We start from the raw sequence: 18,986 nt of genomic DNA on the forward strand, positions 1-18,986 counted from the left end.
AGAAGGAAATGGGGAAGTAGGTTCGGGCCACATTAAGCAGGGCCTTACAGACTATCAAGAAGTTTGGATTTGGATTTGAAGCTAACCTTACTCATTTTAGGCAGCGGCATCAATACCAATCTCCCAAACCTGTAAGTCCTGTTGGGCTTTTTCCTTTCTAATCTAACTTCCTTCCCTTCATATATAATCCATCAATAAATTCTACTGATTTTATCTCTGAAATAAATCTCAAATCTGTCTATTTCTATTTTCTCTGACACTGTCAGTACAAACCATTATCATCTAGTGCCATCTAACCGGTTTTCCTCCTTCCAAATTTTTCCTGTGCAATCCTTTCTCTTCATGGCAGCCAGAATAATTTTGAAACAGAAATCAGGCTTGGTCGCACCCCCACCTCACATTCTTCAATGGCTTCCCATCCCAGAATAAAACTCAAATTTCTCACAGTCTATGGAACATAAAGCAAACACTAATAAATGCTACCTTGATTCTGACTTGGGAATATATTCAGTAAATTATTCAAATATGATATCAATATTTGGTTTTAGACATATTTTAATCATGTTAATATCAGACTACTTCCTCTTTACTAAAAGAATGAATATTCAATTTTAAAAAATGTCTTTTTATTATCTATTAATACAAACTTAGCTTCTCTCCTTTGACCTACTGATTTGATAACTCACATCAACAGATGTCCTAATATGCTTGTATTCCTAGGAAAATTCCATTGTTTTAATATAAGTCTGTATTTGATTTGTAAATTTTTAAAAGGATTTTTCTGTCTGTATTCATAAAGTGGCACAGTTTCCTTTTCTGTGTTAACTTTCATTTTCAGGGCTATGCTAACTTTATAAAACGGACTAGAAGGTGATACACTTTTTTCCTACGCTTTAGGACAATCTATTTCTTGAAAGTTTCCAAGATTTCTCCTAATGGAGCCTGGGGCCTGGCACTGTAGTGGTGGGGGGACCACTGTAGTGGTGGGGGGACCACTGTAGTGGTGGGATGTGTGTGGCGGTACGTGTTCTTTAATAACTTAAATTTCTCCCTTGCTATTGGTAAAGTCATAGTTTTTCTATTCCTTCCTAAATATCGTTTAGATTTTCTTAGAAAACCACATATTTCAGCAAGACTTCCATATCAGTATAGAGATATATTGAGTATACTATTATGTTTTTTAAATAAAATTTAAGGAAAATTTCAAGCGTATCTAAAAGTAGACTGAATAGTATAACAAACCCTCATGAACCCACCACTCAACTATACCAATTATCAACTCATGGCCAATCTTGCTTCAGATACTCACTTCCCCCCACTCTCATAATTATTTTGAAGCAAATCCTAGACATTATATCATTTCATCTGTAAATATTTCAGTTATTATGATGTTTTAATCTCCTTCCTATCTGTGGTTATATACTGTTTTGCTTTCCTAATGTCGTGCATTTGCTTTTTAAATTTTTCCTGTTTTCCAATTCACTGATTTTGGAATTTAAATCCTTTCTCTTGCTTTTTTTTTTTTTTTGCGGTATGCGGGCCTCTAACTCCTGTGGCCTCTCCCGTTGTGGAGCACAGGCTCCACCTGTGAGCCATGGCCGCTCCGCGGCATGTGGGATCTTCCCGGACCGGGGCACGAACCCGTGTCCCCTGCATCGGCAGGCGGACTCTCAACCCCTGCGCCACCAGGGAAGCCCTCTCTTGCTTTTTATGGGTTTACTTTGTAGTTCTTTTTCTAGCTTCTTTCACTGAATCCTTAGTTCCTTTATTTGAATTCTCATTTATTAATAATTTTTTCTTTCAAGTATAATTCTGACAATTATCATATAAGGTACTACTATATGCTAAGAACCATGCTTTACATGAAATTACTTCAGTTAACTCTCACCACAATGAGATAAGTAAATACTATTATCTACACTACAGATGAAGAAACTAAGGCTTAGAGAGAAGTTAAGGAACCTGCTGCCCAAGTTCCCACAGTTTGGAAGTGGAAATGGCTGTGACGTTGGTGGGAGCATAGACAGGCAATTCTATCTGGGGAAGGAGCATGTATATGTATGGTCAGTGGCTGACTTAGGTCAGAAGCCAGGAGGTGCTAAACCTTTTGATAAGACCCTGAAGGAAGACAGCTCGATAGAGGGTCCATAGCAGAGTTTCTGAACACTTTTTCTACACCATACGTTATATTTGTCTGGCGAAACCCAAACCTTGGTCAAACCCAATTATCAACCATCTTCATGACTCCATGATGGCTGAACCCTGCTGGAGAAAAATAAACTGCTATAATAAAAGCTTAAAATTAACATGTTCTTAACCAATTCCTTCAGATAGTTTTTTTGTATGAATCAATTTTTCAGATACTAAAGGGTTTAATATCTAAGGATTTCCATTTAAGTACAGGAGAATTATTCTGTAGCACACATCCATCAGTAGATAATGTTATAAAGTGCTATGGTTCTAAGGTTTTAAATCAGAGATGGGAAGTAAGTTTTATGATCATCAACCTGAACCAAACGGTAGTGGCTTCCTAGAGCGCTGAGAGGGGTTGCTTCTAAGGCCCTGTGTCAATGGAAAGCATGCTATATTCCACTCACAATATCTCCCCTGAGCATGACGAGAGGGCGAGGGGGCAGCACCACCGGTGTCCCAGCTGGAATCTTGCAGTAAGTAGCAATACACCCTAGGTGGTATTGCTGGTCACTGTATTCACGCATTTTTTTTCCTGCTTAGCCTGGACTTTTTTTTTTAATACTTTTTTTTCTCTCTTTCTATTTATTTATCTGTTTTTGGTTGCGCTGGGTCTTCGTTGCTGCATGCAGGCTTTCTCTAGTTGCAGCAAGCGGGGGCTACTCTTCATTACAGTGTGCGGGCTTCTCATTGTGGTGGCATCTCTTGTTGTGGACCATGGGCTCTAGGCACGCAGGCTTCAGTAGTTGTGGCACGTGGGCTTCAGTAGTTGTGGCTCATGGGCTCTAGAGTGCAGGCTCAGTAGTTGTGGCACATGGGCTTAGTTGCTCCGCAGCATGTGGGATCTTCCTGGCCCAGGGCTCGAACCCGTGTCGCCTGCACTAGTAGGTGGATTCTTAACCACTGCGCCACCAGGGAAGCCCTGGAGTTCTTTTTACTTAGTCATTTTTGTCTAAAATGGTTAAATTAAGAGACTCATTTAAGTACAGGAGTTACAACTTTCAATACACCAGTATTTCAGGTTGACTCAATAAACCATTCATACTTCAAGAGAACTTAGATGAATTTTCTTTCCAATTATGGTTTAGATCAGTCAAATTGAACAAATGGGTATTGTGATAAGTAGACTACAGCAGAGGAGAAGCAAATTTGGATCAGAGGGATCATATGAGTTAGGCAAGCCACGATATTTTTTAAAAAGGGGGTATTTTTTTTTAAAGCTCTTAGGGGTGGAGAAAAGGGACACTAGAAATAAAAAATAGCCCTGAAAGAGGGCCAAAAATGTAGTAAAGGAAAACTTACATGCTTGGAAATTTTGCCTATTATACACACACTCTATTTAATGCGACCATGCAGTGCTAACTATAATGCTATTTATTCTCGGAAATATTTTCCTAAGTGGTATATACTCAAATCTACTAGAGCATATCTTCCCCATGCTCTAAGTGCTAAAATATACTCTCAGCTAATGAGAGTTAGATAAACAGACAATACTCTAAACAATTAGTCAGTGTCATTAATGTAACACTTCACAAATGTTCCCTGCCAATGAGCAAGCACTCTACCGTACTTTCCTGTTTTGAGTGGGTTCTTCGCTGTCTATTGTCTACTCCTCTAGGGTTTCTCTTTTTTTAAAAAATTTATTTATTAATTTTATTTATTTTTGGCTGCCTTGGGTCTTTGCTGCTGCACACGGGCTTTCTCTAGTTGTGGCGAGCGGGGGCTACTCTTCGTTGTGGTGAGCGGGCTTCTCGTTGTGGTGGCTTCTCTTGTTGTGGAACACAGGCTGCAGGTGCGCGGGCTTCAGTAGTTGGAGCACACAGGCTCAGTAGTTGCGGCACACAGGCCTTAGAGCATGCAGGCTTCAGGAGTTACAGCACGTGGGCTCAGTAGTTGCAGCACACGGGCTCTAGAGCACAGGCTCAGTAGTTGTGGCGCACGGGCTTAGTTGCTCCACGGCATGTGGGATCTTCCCAGACCAGGGATCGAACCCATGCCCCCTGCATTGGCAGGCGGATTCTTAACCAGTGCGCTACCAGGGAAGTCCAGGGCTTCTCTTTCTGTAGTTTATTTTGTGTTTAACCCATGATGACTGAAAGAGTTATGCAAGTGTATGCTGGACTCACAGCTATGAGTATCATTTTGGATGTTCAAATGCAAGTTTTAAGGGAGCTTGAGGGAAGCTTCAAAGAAATGGAGAAAACCAGCAGAGAACAGGGAACTGGTGAAATTCCCTGGATATTGTTAAGGCCATCATACAAATCACTGCTGCCTTAGGGTTACTATATGAACAGTAGCTACGGCATGCATAGAAGTTGGAAGAAACTACCGCTAAAGGCCCATGAGGAGATTTGAAAAGAATGGGGCACTGCTGGTGTACTCCTGCCTGTGACCTCTACAGGGGTGCTGCTCTTTAACTTGGCATCCAAAGTCATCTACAGTCATCTCCATTTTATCTTTTTAAGCCATTTTTACCACTACTACTTTTAACAAGCTTTCTCCAATTCTTTTTTAAAATTAATTAATTTATTGTTTATTTTTTGGCTGCATTGTGTCTTTGTTGCTGTGTGCAGCTGTCTCTAGTTGCAGCGAGCAGAGGCTACTCTTTATTGCGGTGCGCGGGCTTCTCATTGTGGTGGCTTCTCTTGTTGCGGAGCTCAGGCTCTAGGCACGTGGGCTTCACTAGTTGTGGCTCACGGGCTCTAGAGCACAGGCTCAGTAGTTGTGGGGCACGGGCTTAGTTGCTCTGTGGCATGTGGGATCTTCCCGGACCAGCGCTTGAACCCGTGTCCCCTGCATTGGCAGGTGGATTCTTAACCACTGTGCCACCAGGGAAGCCCATGTTTTCTCCAATTCTTAACAATCATGCATGTGACTCTGATACAAGAGCTACAAAGACTGCATTGATAAATATAGTGTTTAGGACTGTAGTAATATAATACAAAGTTAATGTTATGAGTGATTAATGTATGCATGGTTATTAGAAATAAACAATAAGGGGAACAGAAGGGTCAAAGGACCAAATTAAGAGAAAGTCAGTTCACAGTTTTGTCTGAGGCCAGGCCTACTGTCAGCCAGAAAATTACTGCATAGCATCCTAGTTCCTAAGAGGAACTAGGTGAATAGTCTGAGAGAGCAAGATCAGCATCTGGGAGGAAGAGGACAGGAAAATTAACACTTACTGGGCTCTTCCTTTGTGCTAGGTACTTATTTATCTCCTTTAATTCTCAAGCCTCAGAAGAACCTTTGCCTGCTACTGTAAGAACCATTAAGAGAATTATTTCCCCACTAAGCAAGAAACTGCTTTAATGATTCTTGGATGATTATGGAGACCTAAACAGCCCAGACTCCCTATTTCCTCTGCATGGATCATCAGAGCATGGAGTCCTCTGGCCAGCTGAGAAAGGATAGAAAATTCTGGAGTCCAGGAAGGTATCTTGGCTTGAAGGGCTATACAGCACCCTACCTTCTGCTATGAAGGCAGTCTCTCTCCCAGCCCTACTGGAATAACGGATAAAAATAATCAAGTCTCTCCAGCAGGGAAGGGAGAAAACAAAATACACTGGCTGGAACAAGTTAACTGGTGAGAAATTCAACTAATTGTACATAAGTATGAATTAACACGCAACCATTCCTGGGGAGGGAGATGGTGGAATGTGATGTCTATCTGTTATATTCTGGTATGGATCAATTTAATTAGATAAATTTCGTATACTTCATGAGTGGAAGAAATAAAAATTTTACTTCAGGTGCATAAAGACAAGAAAGGATTGAGCCTTCAAAAAGCCAGAAGAAAGGAAAACAGCATTAAATTTTAGAAGATGAAAGAAAAGTAGAGCTAGGATATAGGAAGGAGGCAGATCGGAGGGCAAAGAACAAAGGGAAGAGAGGAAAACATGAGGTGTGAAGAAGGGAGAAAAATCCAGACAGAATGAAATGGCTCTACCACAAATAGAAACCAGGAGACATGCTCAAGAGAAATCACAGGGGCAGCTCCATATGTCAAGAAGGTCTGAGTGAAGATTAAAGGGTCAAGTAATGATGCAAGGCTTATATAACAAAAAGGTAGCAGTACCCAGTGTTCTCGATACCCTTTCAGCTCTATTCATTGTTCCCTCTGCTATTTATATGATAGCTAATAACCTTATACTATTTTCTCCTGACTCAACAATTTCAGATATTACCTTTAGACATCCTATTACAGCTGACTTGACACTCATAGCACACATTTTGGTTAAATCAATATTGAGTCTTTACAAATATTATGACTATGTAAACACTGTTCACTGCTTGAAGTAATATACTCTAGTTACATTTCTTGTGTACAACGTTTCTATTTTTGTTAAATTTATAGTTGCTTTGTTTTAAAACTTGTTTTCTTTTCTTTGCACCTATCTCAAATTCTTCTCACTTTGCCTCTCAAGTGGATTTTCAATACTCAAACCTACTGGACAATTCATAACTTCTTTTTTTCCCCTAAAGACAGCCCTCCTGGAATCATCTGTCTGCTTCAATCTGGACTGAGTACTCTCTAAGCCTACTGAATGAACTAGTCTTCTGAAGCATCCTTTATTCATCATAACGGGAAGGAACTTTCTTCACTGTGCTTGTACATGTTGGGTCTTTTGCTGCCTGAATCTCATGTCTTTCCTTTAGTTAATAACCTTCTACTGTTGGCAGAAGAAGGTATTCTTCTTCCAAAGAATAGGTACATGTCTGAAAATACCTTCATTGAAAATCATTTTCACTAAGCATTTCAAAGGCACTGCTCCTTGACTTTTAACTTTCAATGTTGAAATATCGTATATTATTCTTATACCCAGGCCTTTATTTTATAAATTTCTTTATTTTTCATTTTTGGCTGCATTGGGTTTTTGTTGCTTTGCTTGGGCTCTCTAGTTGCGGTGAGCGGGGGCTACTCTTTGTTGCAGTGCACGGGCTTCTCACTGCGGTGGCTTCTCTTGATGCGGAGCATGGGCTCTAGGCACGTGGGCTTCAGTAGTTGTGGTAGAACGGCTCAGTAGTTGCAGCGCGCGGGCTCTAGAGCGCAGGCTCGGTAGTTGGGGCGCACGGGCTTAGTTGCTCCGTGGCATATGGTATCTTCCCGGACCAGGGATCAAACCTGTGTGCCCTGCATTGGCAGGCGGATTCTTAACCACTGCGCCACCAGGGAAGTCCCCCAGGCCTTTATATATGGTATAAAAAAAATTTCTAAAAGCTTGTCTTAGTCTGTTTGGGCTGCTATAACAGAATACCATAGACTGAGTTGCTTACAACAAACAGAAATTTATTTCTCACAATTCTATAGCCTGGGAAGTCCAAGTCCAAGTTGCCAGCAGATTCTGTGTCTGGCGAGGATCTGTTTCCTTGTTCGTAGATAGCCATCTTCTTGCTCTGTCTTCACAGGGCAGAAGGGGTGAGGGAGCTCTCTGGGGTCCATTTTATAAGGGCACTAATCCCATTTAAGAGGGCTCTGCCCTTCTGACCTAACCACCTCCCAAAGGCCCCACTTTTAAACTTCATCACATTGGAGGTTGGGCTTCAACATACAAATTTTGAGGGAACACATCCAGCCCACAGCAAAACTTTTAGGATCTTCTCTTTATCCCTGGTGTTTTGATATTTCATAATAACGATCCTTCTTGAGTAGGGTGGTTCTTCTTCTTTTTATTTTATTTTATTTTTTTGGTTATTATTAACAGGCTTTCAGTAGGCTGTTTTAATCCGGAGACTCGTGGTCCTCATGTTGGGGGAAAAAAATATTTTTTTTTGGTATTTTAGTATTCTACCTAATCTATGAGCACAATTAGCACTGTACCATTAAGAAAGAGAAAGTGCTGCCAATTAAAATGTGTCACACCTTCGATTGTAACAAACATTCTGATTTCAGAGATACTAAGATGTTGGGGGGGAAGCATGTATCTTATGGTATTTCTTTCCTAATTTCTTCCCCTCCATTTCCCCACTGTCTCTTTCTGGAATTCCTATTAGGTAAATGTTAAATTGCTTCTCTTTCTTTTTCTCTCCTACTTTCTATTTGTCTTGTTCTATTTTGGGTAAAGTTTCCTCCATTTTAGCTTCTCAATATTCTACTAAAATATAAAATATTACTATCACATTTTTAATTTCTAAGAGTTTCTTCTTTTTCTGTTTTAAAAAAAATAGCATTCTGGGCTTCCCTGGTGGCACAGAGGTTAAGAATCCGCCTGCCAATTCAGGGGATACGGGTTCGGGCCCTGGTCCGGGAAGGTCCCATGTGCCGCGGAGCAACTAAGCCCGTGCGCCACAACTACTGAGCCTGCGCTCTAGAGCCTGTGAGTCACAACAGCTGAGCCCACGTGCCACAACTACTGAAGCCTGCATGCCTAGGGCCCGTGCTCCGCAACAAGAGAAGCCACTGCAATGAGAAGCCTGTGCACTGCAACAAGGAGTAGCCCCTGCTTGCCGCAACTAGAGAAAGCCTGCACGCATCAATGAAGACCCAATGCAGCCAAAAATAAATAAATAAAGTAGATTTAAAAAATAGCATTCTACTCTTGTTTTAGGAAATCAATTTCACCTCTTAGCACTCAAAGGATATTAATTTATTTTTTCTTTTTCCTTTTTCCTGCATTGTCCGTTTCCCCCAAGATCTTATTTTTTCATGTTGGAATCCTTTCTCAAGTGTCTGGTGATATTTGGCTTTTAACTCATTTTTAAGAGTGACGCACTAAGAAGTGGACCAGATGTTCTGGAGCTTGTCAACTGGTAGGCTTTCTTGTAGGTTAAATGGTCAAGTAGCCAGCCTTTACATTGAAGATCTCCCAAATGTCAGTATCTGAAGGTCTTTTATCAGGGATCATTCAGTTTCTTCAGGAAAGACGACTCCACTCTCCTTTCTGGAGGATATGGTCCTGGTTGGTGAAATGGGGAGGGGAAGGGGATCATAACACCATTGAGGAGTAGGCTTTCCCTTCATCTCCCTGTTTCCGGCCCAGTGTCTCACCCCACTTCCTACTACGCCTGGGGTTCCCCATGTATGGAGCCTCTCTGGTTCATTTTTCTCTATAAAATACTTTCTGTCCCTTCCAGGGGCAGGAGAGGGGTTAGAGTAAAGGCTTTCTATATCGACATTCAACCAATCTCTATTTTCAGCCTGGGCCATACCTCCACTTTCCACAATACTTAGTGACCTCATTCTTGAGCTCTTCTGGGGCTTTGGGGCCCTGAATAAGGCTTGCTTCTTGATGATATACTCCTCACCAGCACTTAGGTCCTATAACTTCATCTTGTTATGACTCTTTTATCTGCTTTTCATATTTATATATTGTGGTTCAAATAACAGAAGTATTCTAATTACAAAGACGGTGTTTCCATTTCTTATTGTCCTTGTTGTTTTGGGTGATAATTTCCCAGAGGACAAGAGGACAAAAACTGCTTTATTTTGCCATTTTAAAACTGCAAGTTTCCCTTATGTGTTTCTGTGTCTCTAACAAGTTAGCAGAGTTCTTGGCACCAAACAGACATTCATTAACTACTTCGTTAATGAATGATTAGATGTAGTCAGGGTACAGACTAAGCTGCTCTAACAAAAAGGCCCCAAAATGCAAAGTCTCGAGCAAGGTAAGTGCCTATTTTTCTCTCTTGGAGCAGTCCATAGGCACGAGGCTAGGTTAGAGTGAAGAGGTGTCGCTAGATCCTTAGGTCACTAAGGATCCAGGTTTCTTCTCTCTTGTTATTCTCTATCTGCCCTATAGTCTTGTTGAGGCCAAAACTGGCTAATCATCACACTCTGCATTCTAGCCCATAGAAAAGGGGTCAATCAACCTACAAGAAAGCCTACCAGTCGACGACCTCCATACATACAGTTAGCATCTCACAGTTCCTATGGGCCAGGAATCTGGGCCAACAAACATGTGAGCTTGGAAGCAGATCCTTCTCCAGTCAAGGTGCAGATGAGACTCTAGTCCGGGCAAACTCCTTGACTGTAGTCTGTGAGAGACTCTGAACCAAAGAAAGCCGTGCCCAGATTCCTGGCCCACAGAACCTGTGAGATAATAAATGTATGTTGTTTTAAGCTACTAAGCTTGGGGTAATTTGTTATACATAAAATAACTACTGCGACATCTCAACTTTCACTATTTAAATGATCAGTAATTGACAAAAACTTTTAACTGTACATCAGAGGCAAATACAATTTAAAACTATAAGGCTAATACATATTTGACAATCTTTTGGATTTAATACCATTAAAGAAATATTAAATATTAGGTTTTCATCTTATACTCAATTCCTGTAATGTGGAATGATCTCAACAGCTTTACCCACATTGCTGGTAGTATCTTAGTCCTGCACCTTTTCAACCTACCTCTAGAATGCAGTTCACTTCCAGATGTAAATGTTGCTAATGCTGTGAGTACTCAGAGGGAAAGTATGAGCCATGTATGCAGAATACCACAATGGAAAATTATTTGATTTTAGACTTCAGAGAATAAAAAATTTAGAGGTTTTCCTTCCAAAGGAATTGTTGCAAAAATAAAAAAGGTGGCTGGTGGCAAAAAAAAATCAGTATTAATACTTACTGATTGTTTTTACATTTGCTTAAATGCTAATAAACATATACTATAGACCAATGAAGTTAAATAACCCAAATGGTTTGGGAGATGCAGAAATCTAGACCAAATCTGAAGGCAGCCTTGGGCACTAGGCCCCATGATAGCCAAGACTGAATTCACATGTTCCTTTAATTAACAAGCACTGATGGAATACCTACTGGGTACTGGGAGCCAGATACGTGGATGTAAAACAAGGAGTAAGTCAGACATGGTCACTGCCTCATGTAGCTCACAGTTTAGTAGGAAATACAGACAAGTAAATAAGCAATGGAATCTAGTGTGGTGTTGTCATGTAGCGTACACATGGGCTGCTAGGGCAGCACAAAGGAAAAATACTCAATTCAAGGTGGAAATGAAAGTGGTAGCTGTGTCAGGAAGACACCTCAGTTGAAGTGATAGCAAAACTTGGACCTAAAGGATGACCAGGACTTCATTGGAGGGGAGTGGTAATGGAAAATAATTCTGGGAGAGGGAGTATCACCTATGAAGGCTCAGGAGTAAAAGAGAACCTGAAACATACGACTGATTAGACTTTCAGTAGAGGGTAGAAGTGTGCAAAGGTTTTATTACGCAGGGTTTGTCACACTGCAGAGTTTGGACTTTATTTAAAGGAAGCATAAAACTTATGAAGGGTTTTGAGAAGAAGAGTACAATGATCTCACTCTTTCACAACTGATGTTAAAAAGCACATAGAGGGCTTCCCTGGTGGCACAGTGGTTGAGAGTCTGCCTGCCCATGCAGGGGACACGGGTTCGTTCCCGTGTCCGGGAAGATCCCACATGCCGCGGAGCAGCTGGGCCCGTGAGCCATGGCCGCTGAGCCTGCGCGTCAGGAGGCTGTGCTCTGCAACGGGAGAGGCCACAGCAGTGAGAGGCCCGCGTACCACAAAAAAAAAAAAAAAAAAAAAGCACATAGAAACATCTAATTTTTTTTATATACTAGCAATAACTAAATGGAAGACACAACAGAAAAGAATTCCCACTTACAATAGAACAAAAACTATAAAATGTCTATGAATTATCTTAATAAGAAATGTACAAAACCATATTAAGAAACCATAAAATTTTGATAAAGGATATAAAAGAATATCAGAATAAATGAATGTTCCTGGAAGTGAAGACCCAATATTTATTAAAATAATTTTCCTCATGTTAATTTATAAATTTAATGCTATTTGCATAAAAGTCTCAGTAAAATTTTCAGGAGTGTTTGATAAACTGATTCTAAAGTTCATCTAGTAGATGTATAAGACTACAATTTTGAAAGGTAAAAAAGATAGGAAGGCTTGCCTTGCCACATATAATAAAAGTACAGTAATTGAAAAGGTACGTAAAGTCAAAACATTCAGGGATGTTGTGGGTTGAACTGTGTCCTCCCAAAAGGTATGTTCAAGTTCTAATCCCCGGTACCCGTGAATGTGATCTTACTTGAAAATAGGGTCTTTGCAGGTGTGATAAGGGTAAGATGAAGCCATACTGGAATAAGGTGGGCCCTAATCCAATGACTGGTGTCCTTATAAGAAGAGGGAAATTTGGACACAGACCCACAGGGAGAATGCCACGTGACAATGGAGGCAGAGATTGGAGTGATGTCTACAAGCCAAGGAATGCCAAGGACTGCCAGCAGACAACAGAAGCTGGAACAGGCAAGGAAGGATCCTCCCCCAGAACTTTCAGAGAGAACATGGATCTGTCGACACCTTGATTTCAAACTTCTAGTCTTACAAATTGAGAGAATAAATTTCTGTTATTTAAGCCACCCACTTGTGGTACTTCATTAGGGCAGTCCTAGGAACTAATACTAGGGGTATATGGCTATTTTACATCTGGTAAAAGAGGGATCTCAAATGAGTGGGAATGAATGGGTTTTATTTATTCAGTAAGTAGAGATTAGGACAACAGGCTACCCGTTTGGAAAGAAAAGTTATATTTCTGCATCATAACAGGTACTAAAATTCCAAGTAGACCACAAATCTAAATGCAAAAAACAAAACCATAAAAGTGGTAGATGAAAATGTGAGAGGATATTTTTATAAACTTGATTCAGGGAAAGATTTTCTAACTAAAACATGAAACCCAGAAGCCAGAACTGACCATTTAAAAATGAAAACTTCTGTACACGTACAATGAAAGACAACATAATCACTGTTAAAAAAAGTAGGGGAAAATATTTGCAAGATATATTATAGACATGGAGTTAACATCCAGAATATATACAGAGATCATATAGACCATAATGAGACAGTAAGTAACCCAAAAGAAAATTGGGCAAATACAAAAATACAAAGGCCAATAATGCATGGACACTTCACTAATAATCAAATGAGATGCAAACTGAAAAGAGAAAGTATGATTTATTTAGTGTGGCTCAAATTAAAAATAATTTCTGATAATATCTAGTGTTGAATAGGGTATGGTCAAACAAACACTCACACATAGTGAAGTTTTTACAACTTTTTGGTTTGGGGGGCAATCTGGCAATGCTTATTGAGATTTACATGTTCATATCCTTTGTTCCAGCACATCCTTTTCTAAGACTATGTCCTACTGAAACACAAGTTCACAAAAATAAATGGGGGAAAATTACATTAAGTACAGGACATGCACAAAACAGAATACTATGAAACCATTTAAAATGAGGCAGATCTACATGTATTGGCATAAAAAGATGTTCAAGACATATTAAGTGAAAAAAGCAAGTGGCAGAGTATATATATTTTGTAAATATCAATAATAATTGTCATATACAGAACAAAATGATAATAACTGAGCTAACAATGGTTTTCTTGCAAGGGGAGACAATTTATTAATTCATTTATTTAATATTTAATGAGTGCCTATTACATGCCAGGCACTGGTCTAGGTGCTGGGGATTCAGGACTGAACCAAAAACACAAGATGAGGAAATGGTGAACAATCATTTTCAACGTTAAGTATCTCCAAAAAATAATGACCTTTATACTTATTTCACTAATAAATCTATGGTTAGTTTGCTTTTTTTTAAAGTTTTTTTTTTAAATGAAAAACCTTCAACAATGTAAAGTAGTTTGTCTTGTCCTTCTCTTAAAATCAGTCTCATCAAACAGTTTTTAAAAATGTCACTGGCATATTCAAGAATGTATTTTGGTAAAATTAATGTGAAAGCATCAACAAGTTTCTAACACTGTAAAATCATTACTTTGTTCAGTTTAAAAATAAGAATACTTAAATTTTATGGTATCTGATTTATCTGTATCCCTTATGATACAATATTTTACTTACAGTTTGTGGATTAATCTCCTCCTCTCCCATAGGTTCATCCATAATTTGCTGTCCATTCTGTGAAAAGTATAGCAAGTAGAAAGTTACCAAAACAGATCTCACATCAGTTTAAGTCAAATGAAGACAGGTAAAACAAAACCGTATAGGAATATGTTCACCCCTAAAGGGTTCTAATGAAGTACAGAACCACCATTTAAGTATGCAGTTGCCAATTTGCAACAGGTTGTGCTTCAAAAGTTAATGTGTAAATTGATTATTTAAAACTATAAAAATATTTTATCCATGGAAATGATATAATAAATGATGGTTACCTTTCCAGGTAAGCCCTTGAGTTTAATAGTTAAATGCACTACACTGGTCTTATTTAAACCTCACCAAACATTGTTTACAATACATTCTGTGTCAAAACACATTCTAAATTCCAACTCCATTGAAAATCAGGGCAAATGATTAATTATTTGGGGGAAAATTAAGCTAGGTCTCTACATCAAAGAGATTCCAGATGGATTAAATGTTTAAATGTCAAAAAGTAAAATTATACAAGTATTAGAAGAAAATATAGGTGAGTACTACTTATGAGGTAAGGAGGCAGAAATCATAAAGGAAAAAAAATGACATTTGAATCCATAAAAGTTTAAAACGTCTTCTGCCAGACATTAAAAAGATAAAGACAAATTGATTACAAAAAAATAAAAGCAACATATGACACAGGGTTGGTATCCTCAATACATAAAGAACTTCATTTTACAAACCTGTAAGAAAAAACAATGAACCTCAACAGAAATGAGCAATAAGGGAAAAAAAGAGTTCAGCCTTAATACTAATCAAAGAAATGCATTTAACCAAAAGATACCTTTGCCTATCAAATTGCTAACGATTTACAGAAAAAAATAATACCCAGTGCTAATACGGATATGGGGAAAAGAGCACTCTGGATATACTGCTGGAGAAAGTGTAAATCAGCACAACCCTTCAAGAAGGCAATCTAAGTCTGTATTTAAAAAACAAAAAGAGACACATAAAACTTTGAAATGTCCCATCATTTCAACTTTAAAAAAAAAAGACAAGTGTGCAAAGATGTACATATAAGAATGCTCACCATAACTTTTTCCAAAAAGAACTCCAAATTGTAAACCTAAATTCCTAACAATAGAGAACTAGTTAAATATATCATGGTACATCCATATAATGGAATACTATGCAGTCACTAAAAATGATGATAAAGATGTAAATTTATTGACATGGAAAGACAGTCACATGTAAGAAGTGGAAAAAGCAGTTTACAAAACAATATGAATTGTAATGATCCCATTTTAAATAAATATATACATGTTTTAATGTATATATTTGTATGGGAAAAACTCTGGAAGGATATACACCAAAATGTTAACAGTGGCTATCTCTGAGTGGTAGAATTTTAGACAATTTAAATTGTTTGTTTTGCTTATTTGGATTTTCTAATGTGTCTACAATGTCTATGATGAATATGTATTATTTGTGTAATTAAAAACAAAACAAAACCAAAAGTCAGGTATACGTAATGTCTTCTCTAGTTCCCTCACTGGGAAAAGGAGTAAATGCCCCTGACCACTTGTTAATTCAACAAATGTACAAGGATCTAAGCTAACCATCTTTGGAGAATTATCAACTGGGAAATAAAAGGTAGCCCACCCATTACCCCACATCGCACATGAGACAGCTGCTCTGAATTTGAACTCCTCTCTCTACTCTCCCTAACTCTATTTATTCACCCAACCATTCATCCATCCATTTCATTTCATTCATGCTATGTTCTAGGCACCAAGCTGGAGATGAAAGGTTAATGAAACATGCCCCTATCCTAAAGATCCATCTTACAGGACCTCACAGGTCTACTGACCCTTAAAAAGGGTAACTTTCATTTTCAAACACTCAGAGTATGTTCCTAGGTTAGGGAATGCCCACACAATATTACAAAGCACAGAAATGGTGCCAAAATGCAGAAAAGGGGGAGGCAGGTATAAAATCTTTATTTTCCGAAGACACTTTCAGAGGCTGAGTATTGCCCACTTCTTTGGTAAGGATTCAAATAACTCCAGGATACATCCTCTTAAAAGCCACAACCATTTATTCAACTGAACACTGATGATTTTTATCCAAACATTCCAGACAAACCTTAAACTAGCTCTTAAGAACACTGGTTTTGGAGTCAGACACCTAGATTCAAATTTCTGCTCTTACACTAATTATGAAGCCTTGAACAAGTTATTTAAACTATCTAAGCTCTACTTTCTTCATATGGAAAGTGGAGATTGAAAAGTCTTCAGAGAGTTGTGAAGACTAAATGAGATAATGACATAAGACCTGTCACATAGTAAACAATCTAAGTTAGCTATTTTAATTATAGCCAAAATTCAATCACTCCCTCTGTGGCCCACCAATCTGCTACTTCTGCATTTGCTCTTAGTAAATGGTATCATCATTAATCTAGTAGCCCAAAGTAGATTTTCTCATTAATTATACACAGTGTTCTCTTCCGATTGACACAGATCTACTCAATGGCTCCCCATTATTTGGCTTCTAGAACCCTTGGTTTAACTTGAGCTACATTTATATTTTCCATAGGAATATAATTTGAGAATCATCTGCTCCTTGTAATTTTCAATGCAAAGTAACAATCACAGCTTATAACTTACTTTTTGGTGTGGCAGAAACAGCACTAAAATCAGAACTGGTAGACCAGGGGTAGAGTCCTAGGTCTGCCACTTAAAAGCTTTATGATTTGGGGCAATTCAGACTTTCTCCTAACCTATTACTTGATCTGTTCAAAATGGGGATACCTGCCCTGTCTACTCAAAGGGTTGTTGTTAAGCTCAAAACTGAGATAACTCGTAAGAAAATACATTATAAACTGTAAGAAGCTGTACCAACGCAAATTACTATTATTAAGGTAAGGTAGCTTCATGAGGATAAAATAATACTGCATAAAGACCTTTTGATCTTAGAATCAGAAAAAGTTTAGAATTGGTAAGGGATCTTGAAAGTTTTCTGTTCCAAATATACAAATATACTCATATCATATGCTTAAGTTCTTTCTATCCCATTCTCACCTATAGTTGAACACTATCAGGACAAGAAAGAAGTATCTCACCAGGCAGCTTACTATACTATCTCAGAACAAGCACTGGCTGCTCGATAACGCTCTTCTTCATACAGTAACTTTCCTCAAATGCAAATTCCCTTTAAGAGGATTACTAATACATGATGACTAACTTGCCTGCACTCTATCTACAAAGTCACAGAAGTAAATCTGCAGCTATGACTATAAACTACCCCAAGTCTGTTCTTTTCTAGATAACTCGAGGTCCTTCAAACACTCCTTTTAGAAGATGAGACCACTTTCTTCTCTGAGCATGCATCCAATTCATCTGAAAGGGTAGTAAAGAGAATTGTGTGCAATTAACATTGCAACCTTGATAGGACCAATGCAGAGTAAAGTAAAAGGCATATCACCTCCCTTGTCCTACATAATAAACTTATACTAATGCAGTTCACATATGCATTATTTTTGGAATGTCCACAACACACTGCTCGGTCATACTATTTTTTTCCCTGTTTTCTGTTACTTCCTTGTTTTCTTCACTTACACTGCAACTAAGCCCTCTATCCTCTATTCTGCACTTAGTCTCATGAATAAAGCCTTACTTTAAATTTTTGAATTCATCTTTTTCCAGTTCTGATTCATTGCTACAACCTCTACAGATTAGATTCCAAATCTGCCAATCAGCTACTTCACTATTTTCAGCTTCATGTAATCCATAAATTGTACAACGTATTTTCTTTTCTGAACTTTTCACCCAGCTAATTAATAGCGATATACTAACAAAACAATCTAAGAAAAAAATTAAGTGAAACATCTAATGGTGTTTTATGCTCTACTTTTTGCAAAAACAACTACTTCCTTCCTAAGTTTACCAAAGATTTAAAATTTTGAACAATTTAATTTTTAAAGCAGGAAAATATAAAAGCTAATGTTATCCTCCATACCAGTGAAGCTTTACCAAAACCGACCCACAAAAGCACCTTTATTTCAACAAACCTTTTGTATCACTTTGCCAAAACAAGGATTCAAATGCTATCTAATAGAAATGAGTATAAAGTTACCTATGCAGCTAAGAATTTTCACTTTTGAAAAAGGACTCTCGACTTCACTAGAGATTAGGTTACATGGATCACCAGTCTGACTCAATATTGTAATACTTATAGTTCCAAAAGTTCAAGGAATAATACCAATTAAACAAGAAAATTTATTTCTCTAATTTTAAGAAACAAAGAGAAAAAAACATGTGGTCTGAATCTGGCTAGTACCAGGTTTAAACCCCAGTTCTGTCACTTACTACTGTAGTTACCTGACCTTGGGTAAGTTACTTAACATTTTGAGCCTCAGTTTCTTCATTTGTAAGATGCATATAATATCTACTTCACAGGGATGCTGTAATTAAAAGGACCCACCAAGGGACAGTAGATGCTCAGTAAATGCTACATCCTGTCCCCTCTTTGGCCTCAATTGACTGTGTAACATTTACATTTCTACAGTTAGCTTCCAAAGTGTAATGCAATAAAGAAGTACAAGAGTGTTGAGATACCTGTTTCACCACTTACTACAGCCAATTTCCTGTCAAGCAGGGTAGAAGAGATCATTCATATGTGTGATATATTTTTATACAATGTGGCTATAGAGTACAAATGCAAAAGAATAGTTTAAACGTGAGGCAAATGTATTTATCCTCTCTCATCCCACCATAATGCCTTCCAGCCAAAAAATCGCAGATCTTGGCAGACTGTACATATGCAAATATTATGTGAAATACTAGAAAAGGTTAGGAAATGCTAATCAAGCTTTACTCTGGTAGTCTGAAATGTGTAAAAGTCAAAAATTAGAATAACGTACAATATGGGCCTT

The 18,986-nt window shown here is 38.3% G+C and overlaps 1 protein-coding gene across 3 annotated transcripts in view; it reads right to left on the reverse strand.

Moving 5' to 3' along the window:
* The window catches only part of RPS6KA3 (ribosomal protein S6 kinase A3), a 111,501-nt gene that overhangs the window by 67,090 nt on the left and 25,425 nt on the right, over window positions 1-18,986 (reverse strand). For all 3 annotated transcript variants that reach the window (XM_032619608.1, XM_032619606.1, XM_032619605.1), the window contains one exon: window positions 14,045-14,101. In XM_032619608.1, the coding sequence (XP_032475499.1) occupies window positions 14,045-14,101 (57 nt within the window). The remainder of the gene's footprint in view (window positions 1-14,044; window positions 14,102-18,986) is intronic.

Source organism: Phocoena sinus, chromosome X, assembly GCF_008692025.1.
Source record: "Phocoena sinus isolate mPhoSin1 chromosome X, mPhoSin1.pri, whole genome shotgun sequence".
NCBI classification, from domain to species: domain Eukaryota; kingdom Metazoa; phylum Chordata; class Mammalia; order Artiodactyla; family Phocoenidae; genus Phocoena; species Phocoena sinus.